General features: G+C 35.3%; 1 protein-coding gene across 8 annotated transcripts in view; it reads left to right on the top strand.

Moving 5' to 3' along the window:
- Positions 1-15,843, top strand: part of WDFY3 (WD repeat and FYVE domain containing 3) — a 310,689-nt gene that overhangs the window by 213,630 nt on the left and 81,216 nt on the right. For all 8 annotated transcript variants that reach the window (XM_031942903.1, XM_031942898.1, XM_031942901.1 and 5 more), the window contains 7 exons: positions 610-744; positions 3,997-4,176; positions 5,171-5,404; positions 8,515-8,614; positions 9,712-9,872; positions 10,859-11,088; positions 13,728-13,837. In XM_031942903.1, the coding sequence (XP_031798763.1) occupies positions 610-744; positions 3,997-4,176; positions 5,171-5,404; positions 8,515-8,614; positions 9,712-9,872; positions 10,859-11,088; positions 13,728-13,837 (1,150 nt within the window). The remainder of the gene's footprint in view (positions 1-609; positions 745-3,996; positions 4,177-5,170; positions 5,405-8,514; positions 8,615-9,711; positions 9,873-10,858; positions 11,089-13,727; positions 13,838-15,843) is intronic.

The following is a 15,843-nucleotide window of genomic DNA, read 5'->3' as shown; positions in this document are numbered from 1 at the left end:
TCTGTTTAATCTCATGACAATTATTTTTCATGCTCATATGGTTAAAAAAAAAATGCACTTAGCAAGAAACAAATCCTCACAACTATACCTTACTTTAGTGGCAAGAACTTAAACCAAATTAGAAAGTTCTTTGTTTGCTTGTTTTGGGGGATGGTGTTCATGAAAATTATTTTCTGAGAATCGGTTGAGAAAATTATTGTGCTTTAATTTACTAGTTAGTTCCAAATGATTTCATTCCTTTGACTATCATGTATAATTTATTCTGGAAATTCTTCTTTTGTAATAATGTATTGAAAGAATATATGTAGTCTTATAAAATATAGTCTATTTATGTTGATAAGGCAAAACAAATATATAAGATAGAATGTTCTGGTCAGTATCTTTTACAATTTATCTTTTTTAGATAGAAAGATATTATAGGATATATGAGAAAGTGAAGTTTGCCTCTCATTCTGTCTCTTCACACTAAATCTGTTTTTGTGATTATTAGACCAATATCCATCTGATCATTTAAAGATTTTATTTGAAAGATGTTAAAATATTAGAAATCCAGCTTCCTGTTGAGGAAAAGAATCTATACTTAATTATTGTTTCACTTTATTCCCATAGTTTGATTTGGACTCCATTTGGACATTTATCTTTGGAGTTCCTGCTTCCAGTGGAACTGTGGTGTCTTCAATCCATAATGTTTGCACAGAAGCTGCTTTTTTGTTATTGGGAATGCTTCGTAGCATGCTAAATTCAGTAAGTATGATGAAGCATTGAGAAACATTAATAACTCCATCTGCCTCTATTATTCTGAATAAAAGGACATTAATCAAAATGGTCCACTGCACTATAGATTTACTGTGTTACTTTGAGAATCTAATTCCTACAGTTTTCATCTCCATGAAAATAATGCCTTACATTGATACAGAAGAACCTTATTAAAGCATTTGTACCAATATATGATATTTTTATTATCGTATCTCTCATCCTCGCATATCTCTGGAATCCTGATGCAGGTGCTATGATTAGGCATCACTTTCAGAGGAATACTGCTACCACTTTGAGTTGCCAGTGGGTCATCTCTGGCTCTGACAGATCTCTTAGACTGACACAGTTTCATGAGGAATCAGTAGTGAGGAAGGCAGGACTTTCTTCTAGCTCTTAGAGATTCCCTTTCTCAGGCCTGGCTAGTTCCACTCATAGACTGGCTGCCTTTGGAATGCCAGATTTTGATCTTCCTTCCTTGGTAGGTAAAACTGTTCCAGAAGCATTTCTGATTCTTCCAGCCAATCCCAAGGTGTTCGTTCCATATTCCCTGAGTGGCATTATCTGCCCTCACCCAATGATTAAAGTACTTCCTTGACATGTAGCTTATGTTTTAATTCAGTTGCAAAGATCTGAGCCTTCTGTTTTTAAATTGATTTGGGTAGTTTTTCTGTCTCCTACTCTTATATCATGTATTGTTATTAATGTTATGGTATTGGGATTGAAGGCCTATAGTATTTCTTTTATGACGTTTTCCTTATTAGCTTTCAAGCATGTAGCATTTTAAACTGTGACAAAGAATTTTCTTCACCACTACCTTCTGAGAAATACTGTGCAAGGCATATTTAATATTGGGGGTTTATGGGGAAAGTAGGGACAAGTATAAGAACAAATGTGAGCACACATATACAGGACAAATAGAGTCAAAGGGGTTTCAGCTCCTGGTGATTAGAAGTCATTTTCTTCCTTTGCCTGGTTAGAGACTACTTTTTAAAGGAGGAAATGGAGAACCAGAAAGATGAAGTGGACAAATGCCCAAGGGCACACAATGGCAGAGCCAGGATTTATCTTGGTACTTGGTTCCATGTCTGTCACACTCTCCTATTCTATACTATGATATACTTGCAGATAAATGTGCCACAAATGTTTGAAATTCTGATCTAGAGATTAATGTGGTCACATACACATACCAATCTGGAAAAATTGTGTATGTGGATACATTCTTACTTTATACAGATTACAGAATGATAAAACCATCATAGATACCTTTAAATAATAGTTCACTTTTGCATAATGTTTTATAGTACAAGTACTTTTCTCCCATTGTTGAGGAACTGAAGCTCATTGTAGTTAAATGAGTTTTTTCAGTTACACAGATAAGCAAACATTAGCACTGAACTGTGAATTTTAAAATCCTCTGATTCCAGGACCTGTGTGCTTCCCGTCAAACTATGTTGCCTCATTATACAAAGACAAAAATCAAAGCAATATTTTAAAACATGTGATTATAGATTGACAATCCTCAATGCTTCAAAAAAAACCCTTAGATTTGGGGGTCATTTTATATAGCCATATGTATAGCAATTTGAAAAAATATTTTAAACAGTTTTTAATGGAAATCTTTAAAAAGTGTGGTCTTGCTTTCTTTACTTTTTAAAGAATATATTGAACATACTTCAAGTTTTTGCTGTATTAGCATTATTAGGTACATTAGTTATTGTACTATTGTACTAGTATTCTATTATAGCCTACTAACATTATTATTATACTATTATAGTAGTACTGCATTTTGTAATGTCTTAAAATATTTGTATTATAGTATATAGTATGTGGGGCTAATTGAGGTAGTTTGTCCTTATACTTAAGTAGCCCTAGACTTGATTAGAAAGAATACAGAATTAGGCAATCTGAGATAATTGTTATTGTAATGGGATGAGCAAGTATCAACCAATGTACTATGAAATGACCCTGGAATTTATTTCGCACATTGCTACATGTTTTTATCCAAGCTGTGGTACTAGCACTGGTTTTGTTATTTTTGTGTCTTATCATATAATGGGGGAGAAAAATACAAATAAATATTTACAAAACAAGTTTATATGCAAAATATATTGGAACTAATTAGCAAATGGAAGTCACTAGAATTAAGAGGGATTCCAGTAAAAGAAGAAATTTTAGTTGGGACTTAAAAAGTCTTTTTTTAAAAATTTGCTTATTGTTACTTTTCCTCAGTTACATTGAAAATAGTTTTTTGAGATGAAGTCAATAAGTATTTAGAGTTGAGGAGGAAAAGCTTTCCAATGGAAGCATGGGAGAGTGCCAGAGAAAATACCCAGAATAAGTCTCTTTTATTTCAGAAAAAAAGCAATTTTTTTTTTTAATTTAATAGCCTTTTATTTACAGGATATATGCATGGGTAACTTTACAGCATTAACAATTGCCAAACCTCTTGTTCCAATTTTTTACCTCTTACCCCCCAACCCCCTCCCCTAGATAGCAGGATGACCAGTAGATGTTAAATATATTAAAATATAAAGTAGATACACAATAAGTATACATGACCAAAACGTTATTTTGCTGTACAAAAAGAATCAGACTCTGAAATATTGTACAATTAGCTTGTGAAGGAAATAAAAAATGCAGGTTTGCATAAATATAGGGATTGGGAATTCAATGTAATGGTTTTTAGTCATCTCCCAGAGTTCTTTTTCTGGGCATAGCTGGTTCAGTTCATTACTGCTCCATTAGAAATGATTTGGTTGATCTCGTTGCTGAGGATGGCCTGGTCCATCAGAACTGGTCATCATATAGTATTGTTGTTGAAGTATATGATGATCTCCTGGTCCTGCTCATTTCACTCAGCATCAGTTCGTGTAAGTCTCTCCAGGCCTTTCTGAAATCATCCTGTTGGTCATTTCTTACAGAATAGTAAATATTCCATAATATTCATATACCACAATTTATTCAGCCATTCTCCAACTGATGGACATCCATTCAGTTTCCAGTTTTTAGCCACTACAAAAAGGGCTGCCACAAACATTCGTGCACAAAAAAGCAATTTTGAATATCCATATTGTATAGGGAAAAGACTGTTTTTGCAACATACAAACATTTCATGATATACAAGTCATTAAATTGAATTTGTGCTAATATGTGTGTTTTCAATGTTTACAGTGAGTTTCTCATACTTTTTAAAGAGTAGCCTATGCTAATTCTTTATTTCTCTTCTTACTTTCATAACAGCCGTGGCAATCAGAAGAAGAAGGATCTTGGCTCAGAGAATATCCTGTTACTTTGATGCAGTTTTTTAGATATTTATATCACAATGTCCCAGACCTCAGTTCAATGTGGATGAGTCCGGAGTTTCTGTGTGCATTAGCAGCTACTGTCTTTCCTTTCAACATTCGACCATACTCTGAGATGGTATGTGTAACAAGAATTTTCAGAATCCTTGCTAGTCACTGAAAAGAGAAAGCCAGCACAAGTTACAGTCAGAGAAGTACATAATTTATTTATACATTCAAGAGTGTGGTGCACCCTATCAATAGGGGATGGGTGACAAAGCACATACATATCTGTATGTGTATGTGTGTATGTCTGTGCATGTGTGTATGCAAACATTTACATACATACACATAGAGGGAGGGAGGGGGAGAGAGAGAGGAAAAAGAAAGGAGAGAGAGAGGGAGAGGGAGATAAAATAGAATAAAGAGAACTAGATGAGTTCCTGTTAACTCTTCAAAATTCTTTGAATTTTCTTTAATAATAATAAAGTGATTGGGAATAGTAGTTACTGAAGGAGACAGTAAATTCATGTAATAAAGAAAAAGAAAAAAAATACAATAATAGCAAACATAGCATAAAATGGAGTAAGTCATGTTCTTCTAAAAATCACTTTTGACATTGGAAAGAGAGGAAAATTGTCCCATCTGGAATTAATCTGTCACAGTCTTTTATAAAGCTTTCAGAATTTCAGCTTTTGATAACTTGAGAGTCAACCTATAAACTATAACTTCATTTTTAAGAATATCTCGAAGACCCCAAACATTTAGTTTTATTTCCTTTCACATCATTCTAACTGATTTTCTCATAGTAGTTTTCAATTCCTTGTTGCTTAATTAAGCTATGTATTCCAAGCACTTAGAGGATTCCATGTGACCTACATCTTTGGTTTCAAAGTTCCAATTAATTCTTATTTGTAAAATTTTTTGCACTTCCTAAGCATAATCTATTTAAAAGATTGAATATTATAAATCTTAGGATTTCATCATTTTTAAAAGTAACAATATGAGTTATCATTAAGTGTAACACATTATAATGTAACTTATGTGAAAACAAATAGAAGTTAGCACTGTGGCAAATAATGCTTAGTAGTAGTGGGAGGATTAAGGCATTTTTCTGTTTTGTTTTTGAACAGGTTACTGATCTTGATGATGAAGTAGGATCTCCAGCAGAAGAATTCAAAGCCTTTACAGGTGACACAGGGATGAACAGAAGCCAATCAGAATACTGTAACGTTGGCTCCAAAACCTACTTGACCAACCACCCAGCAAAAAAGTTTGTTTTTGATTTCATGCGAGTTTTGATTATAGACAATCTGTGTCTCACACCTGCCAGCAAACAGACTCCACTGATTGACCTGTTGTTGGAGGTAAAATCAAGGAAATGAACTTATCTCAATGTAGCTTCATGGAGAGGCAGAATGTATATAATCTATTGGGATCAGAAAAGTGTTTGCAAATTTTTTAGTTGCTAAAAAGCATTTTTTAGTAGAAATGTAGAAACATAAAACATTTCTCACATGTAGAAAGGATTCGTCATATTTGGGCCCCATAAAAGTACTTTTGAGTACTATATGAAGACTAGAATGACTAGAGATATTGATCTGTATCTGTATATCACTAGTTTCATGGATTAATTGCTTTGAATCAGGGGTTATGTCCACTTTGCTTCTAGCCCTGTTTTCTTGTAGCTGTTTTCTACTTCAGAGTAAAAATGTGACTGAGTATCTTTCCTGATAGGATTGATAATGCCAAATCTAAAGAAAAGTGAAAGGTTATGAAAATATGGTCCTACAAATCTTATTTGCTAAAAACCAGCTTCTGTAAATAATGTTTTTTTTTTAATCAATACTATTTGGGCAGTAAGTGTTCCCTCTTGTGGTTAACAGAAACACTGCAATGCAGTACTTACAAGGCAATTTATATGAGAACTTTGTAATGTATTGTTTAGTAAAATAACTTTACCATAATTAGTAACACACGGACACTAAGCAAACAAAAAGAATATTTGGGGGTTTGCTTGTTTGTTTAGTGTTCTCAGAATTCTCAGTAGTGACTAAAGAAAAATGTTCATTAATGAAACATACAATTGAGTAAATATAGACCTGTTAAATTTTCAAATAATAGCAATCTCAGGGAAGAAGTATAATAACATTTGACATTTATGCAGTTCGTTAAGTGGAGAAAATGAAACCTTTCTCCTAGCAAAGCACTGAGAAGGACAGCACTATAGAGGCATTGGGCATGAAAACTTTGAAAAACTAATGATAAACCAGAAATTTAAAAGAATAAAGATGAAGCAAGACACTTCCTTTTAGTTTAAAAAGCAGAGATGCACATTTTCAGACATAGTGTGAAATTTGGTTTGTCTAAAAATGCATATGTATATTGAAGCCCTTTAAAAAAAAAATTGTTCAGTGGGATGAGAGTAGGGTACAGGAAAGTACAGATTAATTTTTAAATGTTTCCTAATTGAAAAAAATTAGAATTAAAACAAAAAAAAAAATAAAACCAAGGAGCCATTCCACAATAGATAAATGTCATGTGGGTAAGTAGTTATTGTAATAGAAGTGATATTCCCTACCTACAAGCAAATTAGGCTACTTTTCCTCTTAAAAGATACTGGAGACATTCTTAAGATTTAATTAACATAGGGGATCTGATGATTAGATTGTTGACATTACTTCCTGGTCAGACCATCATGGCCTACTCATTGACTTGATAGCTTAATTCAGCTGACTCAGGATGCCCTCACTACTTAATCTTTTTGAATATCTTTCTATTATAGATAAGAACATGTATAATAATACCTTGAAGAGCTTAAATCACATAGCAGCACATTTTTATAGCAAAGTTCTTGAACCGCTGGATAGCTATCATATGTGGAGTGGCAAAATAAATTACGGAAGTTATTGCATTGCTAAAAAAAAAAGGTAGTTTCAAAAAAACTTATGGAGACAAGTATGAACAAGTGCAGAGTGAAGTGATTAGAATCAGAACAAGGTAAAAAGGGATTGCAACATTGTAAAAAACAACATCAACTTGGAAAGATGTAAAGACTTGGAACAATGCCATGCTAACCACAATTTTAGAAGGCCAGTGATGAAGGTTAATTTCTGCCTCTTGTCTGGGGAAAAAAAAAAGACAGGTAAATTAATTTAAATGCTCTTTTGCAGATTATAATAAAGCTTATAATAACTCCTCTCATAGTTTCTATTTTTCACTATGCTCTGTTGTCACCACCAGGCTTCCCTTGCCACTAGTGCTAGGGTTTTCAAAAGACAAAAAAATATAATAGCAGTAGTTCCTTGAATTAAGTCTACAATTAAACCATTCATCTTTAACTCATTCAGCAAACATCTGTTAAATGTCTACAACATGCCAATCATTTCTAGACACTAAGATAATGCAAAGATGTATTGAGAGAAAGGAGTATGTCTCAAGTAGCTTACAATTTATATTTAAGCAATAAGTATTTGAGTAATTAGTGTGCTGTCTATAGCACATAAGGCCTTAAAAGAGATGGAAATTAATTGCTATGAGAATTTTAAGGTTTACTTCCCAAATATCTAGGTGACACCTGGAGGAAACAGAGCTAATCCACAAACAGTTCCTTAGAAAAAGATCTGGGAGATTGAATATCCTGTGAGCTCAGGAGGAGTCAGCCATTGGATAGCATCCAAAAGACATTAGAATTATCTCAGGCAACAGGAAGAACCCTAATCCTTTCTGGCCAGGTCACTATAAAGTATTGCATTTAGTGCTCAGCACCATATGCAAGGAAGGATACCATAGAGGTAATCATCCACAAGCTTGAATAGTGGTCAAAAGTACTGGACTTGGAGAGCTTGGAGATGAGAATATCCAAACTATTGCCTTCATTCAACCACGTAGCAAGGAGGAACAAAGATCTCCTGTGGGAAAAACATTTTAGACTTACTCTTCCTGGTACAAGATCATAGAAGTAGGTAGACATGATGGGTGGAAGCTTCAAAGAGCCATATCTAGCCCTAATGTAAAGAAAGATCCCCTGACAACTATTCAGATTGAAATGATTTGCCTTAACTGCATGCCTTTTTGAGAGTTGTAGACTAGCTTGTAAACTATGAAGATGTCTTGGCAAAAGGCAGATAACTCTTTAGATTTGTTGTGGAAAGGAATTCTTAAAATTCTATACTATTTGGCTTCTAAGATCCCTCCACATTCAATGAGGGATATATCATACCTTAAAGAACAGATTTTGTAAGATAAATAGGTACAAAAATTTATCATAGTGGAGGTGATAACTCCCATATGGAAGACTAACAAGATATCACAGATAGAAATGAAATTTTAAGATTTGTGAACATTTACACCATTTCATGACATCTTTTGTTATTTGACATTTTAAAAATTTGATGTTTGATGCTATTACTAAGTTGAAATTCATAATATTTTTTCCTTTATGTGGTTATAGTTCTAAGAATCTTTTGCTTTGCAGGCTTCTCCTGAAAGGTCTACAAGGACTCAGCAAAAAGAATTTCAGACTTATGTTTTAGATAGTGTCATGGACCACTTGCTTGCAGCTGATGTTTTATTGGGTAATTTCATGTTTTTGCTTTGACTTTAGTCATCTTCCATTAAGAAACTCAAATGAATCTTAATTTTCTCTTCTTCTTCCTATTTGAAATCTATTTTTTAAGGATTTTCCTTTTCTATACTTCTAATCTACCGATTAAATGTAGGGGAAAAAAGCAACAAAAAAAATAAATCAAGAATTCTGGCCAAGATTTTTCATATAAATTGTGATGTCTGGCACAGAGGATGTGAAGGTTGGGCAGAAAAAAAAAGAAAAGAATGACAGCATATAAAAAATCCTCCTCTTTTGAATAATTTAATGATATCTTACTTATGTAAATATTTAATTCTTGTAGACTTTATAAAGAGAACTACATACAATCTAATTATTCAAGTACCTAGAAATTTTTTTTATTTGTTTGTTTTATAGGCTTTCTATGAGAGAGTAAACCCCCCTTTATCATTGTATACGATGATAAAAATGTATTAAAGTGTATTGTGGGGGGAAATTATTTTGGTACATGTGCTATTTGAAATTTAGCAATTATTTTTCATTATTATATTGTATTCCCAGCATTTAGAACATTTCTTTTCATATAGCAGCATATAACACTTGTTAAATTGGATTGTTAAATTATTTTAATCATGGATACCAGAATGCTCTTATTGTCCTATAAGACAATAAATAGCCTTTAACTTTAAAAAATATTTACCCAGAAATTTTTAATATTATCATATTGTGTAAAAAGTACATCCTGAAATAGATGTGCCAAGCCCAACTTTTGAGATTTACTTAAATTGAAGCTATTTATGAGGTACAACATACACTTTGGAGGAGATGATATTTAAGATAGAATAGGCTGCATTTGTAAAATTTTAAAATCATTTTCATCTGTGTGATTTCATTGTGATTCTCATGATAGATAGGATAATTTCATTTTACAAATGAGAAAATAGCAACTAAGAGGTTATTTTCCCTGTGATTACCCAGTTATCTAAAAATTTGTAAAGTAGTTAAGATAGTTTAGTACTAGTTGACTTATTTTAGAGTACTTAATTCTTTTCACCTCCTATTGCATATGTATTAATTTTCTTGTCAATTTTTCCTCCTGAAATTTAGGAGAAGATGCATCTCTGCCCATTACCAGTGGAGGAAGTTATCAAATACTAGTGAACAATGTATTTTATTTCACCCAACGTGTGGTAGACAAGCTATGGCAGGGAATGTTCAATAAGGAATCTAAACTTCTTATCGATTTTATTATTCAACTAATTGCACAGGTAACCCGTTCAAAACTGTTGTACAAAGTTTCTTTTTTTGAAGTTTTTTGGTTTTATTTTTAATTATTAGTAATACTGTTGATAAAATAGCAATAACAATATTGTAGAATGCAGGCTTCAGGGCAGTAAGGATTATTTTAGTTTTATGGTTGTGTCTTTAGCCCCCACCACAGCTCAGGAATTAATATTTATTGTGTTTTATAAATAATATTTTGCTGATGATTTCAAGATAGTGCCTTTGAGAGAAAGCCAAAACAAACCTCTCTTGTACTTTTACATGAAGGAAAACTTAGTAATAAGCATACAGCAATATGTTTTCAAGGGTTTTCCACATTTGTTTCTTAGAAGGAGTTGAACTGCTGAACTCACCCATCAGTTTGTGGTCAACAATATAATTCTTGACATTCTTTGTCCCTCAAAGAGCTTTAGTATAATCCAAAGAGTATAGTCCAAATACTTCCAATTGCTACATAGTTGATTTATACTACTCATTGTAAATAAATTAAAAATAAAAAGACTTTAGATGATCAGCCACCATTTTTGTATTTTGCCAAGCCGCACATCTCTTATTTCTTCGGTTCCCTTCATCTGAGTGCTCCATGTCAATCTATGGCTCAGTTATTTGTGAATAAGGATTATTTTTATGTTTTGTTCTAATTACCTACTACTTTGTTCAGTAATTCATGGGGAAAAAATGTTGAAAAAAATAAACTGATATGTTATTGCATACAAGTAATAGTATTTTCTCAAGTTATTGTACGTTTGGCTCATTTTTTTTTAAGCCAGAGTAGTGTGCTCAAGAAAGCAGTGAAATAGAAACTTCTCACAAAATATTTTTAATTATTAAATTAAACATTGAAAATTTACTTCTTTCCCCAAAGGTTTTTACAAATAGTAAATTATTTTGTTAACTTCAGCAGAGCATTCCTTGTTATGAAAATATTGCACTGTTCATTTTACCATGTACTTTTCATATGTTTAATTAGTCAAAACGAAGATCCCAAGGGTTGTCACTGGATGCCGTTTACCACTGCCTAAATAGGACCATCTTGTACCAGTTTTCAAGGGCACACAAAACAGTCCCACAGCAAGTTGCTCTCCTCGATTCTCTTAGGGTCCTTACTGTGAACAGAAACTTAATCTTAGGACCAGGAAACCATGACCAAGAGTTCATTAGCTGTCTGGCTCATTGCTTGATTAATCTGCATGTTGGAAGGTAAGTAAGAAAAATTCAACATATGTGTGGCAATATTCCTTTATTCTTTTCTTCAGCTTAGATTTGTAGCAAGAGTTTGAGTTCAAATCTTGGTTTATCCCTTACTACTTATTAAGGAAACTGTCCATGGCATTGATTTCCTTACCTGTAAAACGAGGGGACATCCTGGCCAAACTCTTAAGTTTCCTTCTAGTTCCCAAATTCTGTGATCCTCGGGCATATGGAAATTTTTTTTTAAAGGAAAGTTAAGCAAAACTAGCCAAATTTTCTCGTAAAAGCTAACATTTCTCAGCAGAGATCTAAATGAAGCACTTAAAGTGATTACTCTTTAGAAATTATAACTAAGTACTATTTGGCTATTTCGTGTATATTGCCTTAGATCTGTGATGTCATTGACACAGACATGCCCTCTTGTGGTATAAAATGCTCTTCCTGTATAACTCAGACATTTGCTCCAAAAATCTGATAGAAAATTGATCTGGTGTACTCATGGGCCTTCCTTCAGATTCTACACAGGCTGCCTACCAATAACCTCTCAATCTTAATATGTGATCTGCCCACTTCTTTTGCTAGTTATACATTTCTTTGATGATTGTTCTTTATGCTATTTCTCTTGTGCATGTCTTCCTTAGTCATTCATAAGATCCTCATTATTTGAGGCCACTCCATTGTAGCTCCATTTAAAGCAAAGATTACCATTTCATTATAAGTAATGGGGAGGGGGATATTATTTGGACTTTTATTTTGAGAAACAAAATTTAAAATTATGAAAAAAGTTCATTTTTGTTTATAGTTAACAAATTGTATGTTTTAGTTTACATGTAACAAATGAAAGGCAATTAGGGTTGGGATAGTGTTGAATTTAGAATCTTATTAGCTGGGACCTTGAGCCAAGGGAGTTATTCTCTCAGTATTATAGGCAGCTTTTTTTAAGAATATAAATGGAGAGCATGCATCTGTGAGCATTGGTAAATGAGTTTCCTAAACAAATGAAATCATTTTCAGTCCCCCAAATAAGTTTTGTTTTGTTTTTTAAACTAAAGGCAGCTTGGGGAACATAGTAAAGAGAACACTGGGCTCAGGAGTCTAGAAACTCTGACCTCCTTCCCTGCCTCTAGTGCTCACTAATAACGGGATGCTGACAGGATCTGACCTTTCTCCACTTCACACTCCTCTTTTGTGAAAAGGAGTTGAATCCATTGGCCTCTAAGGTCTCTTCCAGCTGTAAATGTGTGATCATATGATTGCAACTCTGTATTCTTGAACAGTCCAAGAATCAAAGAATAAAATATTAATTTAAAAAAATTTCTGACAAAATAATATAGCTTTTTTCATATTTGACGTTTACAGTATAATCTTGAAAAGAGCCATTGTTGCAAAAATATTCAATCAGCTTTCCTAAAAGTCTCTCTTATATTTTTTACATTTAAATCCTCTTTTGAGAATCATAATCATTGAAGACACTAATCATTACAAATGTTGATGCACACATAGCTGATGATGAGTGAAGATAGACAATAGTATTAAATGGGCACAATATGTGAGCAGGGTCTGATTTTTTAAGAGACAACTTCCCTTTTGTGTTGTGCTTTGTGTTTTGGTTCAGGACCTTTAAGGAGACAGTGTGGTATCATAGATAAAGAGCAGACCTGAGAGTCCTGACACTGAGTTCAAGTCCTTCCTCTTCAGATTAGGGCATGTATATGGTTGGTGAGCAAGCCGAAGAGACTTAGGGGAAACCATTAGGTAGGAGGTCAGGCAGATGGTCCTGGCCAGGAGAAGAGCCACTTCAGTATTCACTATTGGAGGAGAAGGGTAGTAGAAAGTGGGTCATGGCCTTAGTTATTAAATGGAAAAGAAGGGGAGGAAGGATCCCTATTCTGAGTTCCTCACCTGAAAGGTGGTAAGGGGGATGATGTAGCTTGAAGAGAGAAGAGAGTTGAAATAGCCTCTGTAGGAAGCAAGGTGCAGCATCAACTAGGAAGGATTAAAAGGGTTGCCTTGCTGCAGTTGAAGTTATTTTATATAAATTAGCAGTATAGCCAGTGAGCACCATTACATGATTTCCTTGTGCTCCTTTCAACCGCCCATGAAATGAAGGAGGCAGATGTCAAAATAATACATGATTAAGGTTGGACAAGGATTGAATAGTGAGAAGACAAGGAAGCAAGGAGTTCCAGAGCAGAGCACTATAGGGCTGAATTAGTCAACTTAAGATCCAGACTAGGATGGGAGGAAAATGAATTCAGAGCAGGGATTAGGGCATCAGAAAATACTGAGAGCTGGAAGGAGAAGAAGTCTCTTTCTATGGACGAAAAATAGGTTTAGGAGGGAAGTATAGGGGGAGATAGAATGGTGGATTATGTTCAGATGTAGAAACATCAGCTTTTGTTCAAATAAGTATAATAGTGCATTCCTGTGAATAGCTGCTGACATGGATTGAAGAGGCAATCATGGGGCCTGAAGACGTCCGAGAACTGAGAGGGCAGAGTATTTGCATGAAGGTGCTACTCCTAGCAGAGGGGTAGGAAATTAGAAGGCAGTGAGCCAGGGAATCTGTGACTAGACATAGCAATGTGTAGAGGTCCCCTAAGGCCATGACCTTCCTCAGACATGTTAAAATGATTGGACTTTTCCAGCCATGTGGATGGGTTTGGACTTGAAGCAGAGGCCCGTATGACGACTTGGCACATCATGATCCCCTCTGATATAGACCCGGATGGCAGCTGCAGTCAAGACGTTAGTGAAGGTAACTAACATAAGTACCTACATTCATTATGGCGAGTCTTTTTCTCCTTTTCTTTTTTGCTGCTGCAGCAAGTTTTAGCTAAAAGCAATTCTAGGATAGGTCACCATGAAGCTTCTGCCAGCAAGGGGTGAGTGAGGAAAGCAGGAAGACTAGGGTGACCTACTGCAACTAAATAGGGTTAACTCAAATCCAAGCCCAGCTCAGACCCTCTGTAACTATTGTATTTATTCTGTCTGCCGGTTGCTGCTACTCCTGCTTCTCTTCCTAACTCTGTAGAATTCACCTACCATTTAATGACAAATGTTTCCCAGCTCCCCTACTCTCTTCTCATCCCCAACATATTCAGCATTATCCTAGTTAAGCATGTTCTACTCCAGCCCTTCCCACCATATCCTCTGTTAAGAGGTAATCACAGCTTCATAAAACTTACCAGGTTTATTCCAAGAAAAATAAATATGCATGTGAAACCTAGAGAGTTGAGAATCTATCCATGCAAAAGTTTGTATATGACAGTATGGTAAAAGGAAGAGAATAAAACCTCAAATCTCTATCTACACGGACATGGCAGGGGAGGGGGAAAGGTACAGGAAAGGTGGGAAAAGGACAAAACCCTTCCCAAAGGGGAGGAGCAAGGTTAATGGCAAAAGTCTCCTTATTTTCTCTTGGGAAATTCTAGACTATGAATATGGGATGGTATGCTTATCTCCCAGGTCCCAGCCCCACAAGCAATGTCTCAGCCTAGCTCAGGCTGACTTGTGCCTACCTTGACTCCCAGGAACACAGAGAAGTCCAGATTGGTGCTCAAATTATGTCAGTGAGGTGGGGCTGGGGGACAAGGGGTGTGATTTGTCCTTGGCACATTCAGGGCCTCGTGGTACTCTGGGTCCAGGGTTTATGGAAGTTATGGCAACTTAAAAAACATATCAGGGGACCTGTTAACAGTCCTTAGCACCTCTGATGTTCCCATTTGGGCATTGCCTTTGTCCTAAACTCCTTTTTCACAATACTTTCCCTTCCAGTCCCGAAGCTGACTCTTCTCATTATCTCAGAATACAGAGGCACTCAAAATTCACCTTGGCTTCCTGCCACCTCCCTGTCTCGCCACCATTCTTTAGCTTCTTTTCCTTTGATATTCACTCAGGCAGATGTTTCTCCCCAGTCTAGGTTGTGGGGACCCTTGCTTATTCTTTCTTCTGGAAGAGCCCAGCACCTATCTTTTATTATATGAGAAAGTGCAGCATTCATGGTGATTTTGGTGATTCTCTTTCTGTCTCTCTCTTTCTCTGTGTCTTGTCTCTGTCTCTTTTGGGGGAAGGGTGGGAACAGTGGAAGTTAAGTGATATGCCCAGGGTCCCACTCCTAGTAGGTGTCTGAGACCAGATTTGACTCAGGTCCTCCTGACTTCAGGGTCAGTGCTCTCTCCACTGTACCATCTAGCTGCTCCAACAGTGACATTCTATTAAATACCCTCACCTCCCAAATCCTCTTTTAGGACTGCCATCTTGGCACTTTCCCCAGCATGAAGGGATAGTCACCCATTAGAATTCCTCATTACTCACAAACAATTAATGCCCTTCCTTGATTGTTAGAAACTGACATCTAGAGATGTCATTCCATTTTCCTCTGGGTTTCACTTTTCCCAACTCCCAAAACTTCTCCAGGCTCTTAGCCCACCTGAGGCTCTATTTTATTCCTTCTCACTTGGAGCCCCATCCCTAGAAATTTCAATTCTCCCTGTCTCAGTAGTCCTGTCCTGCCTCAGTTTGTTTCTGGGTAAACCTTTTGCCTAGATTACTTCTACTTTACTGCTATGGTTCTACACTATTATACTTGTCAGGTTGGCCAAACCAAAAAAGGAAGGACCAAAGTAAAATAAACACCTATACTTCTGGTAAATCAGTTTGGAACTGGGCCCCCAAAGGTACTAAACTGTGTATTTGTCTTTGATTCAGCAATATCATTACTATGTCTTCACCTCCAAAATAAAGATAGAAAAGGGCGGGGAA

The sequence above is a fragment of the Sarcophilus harrisii genome, chromosome 6 (genome assembly GCF_902635505.1).
Source record: "Sarcophilus harrisii chromosome 6, mSarHar1.11, whole genome shotgun sequence".
In the NCBI taxonomy this organism is placed as follows: Eukaryota; Metazoa; Chordata; class Mammalia; order Dasyuromorphia; family Dasyuridae; genus Sarcophilus; species Sarcophilus harrisii.
Note: the sequence above shows the minus strand (reverse complement) of the source record. Positions and strands in the feature narration are given on the sequence as shown.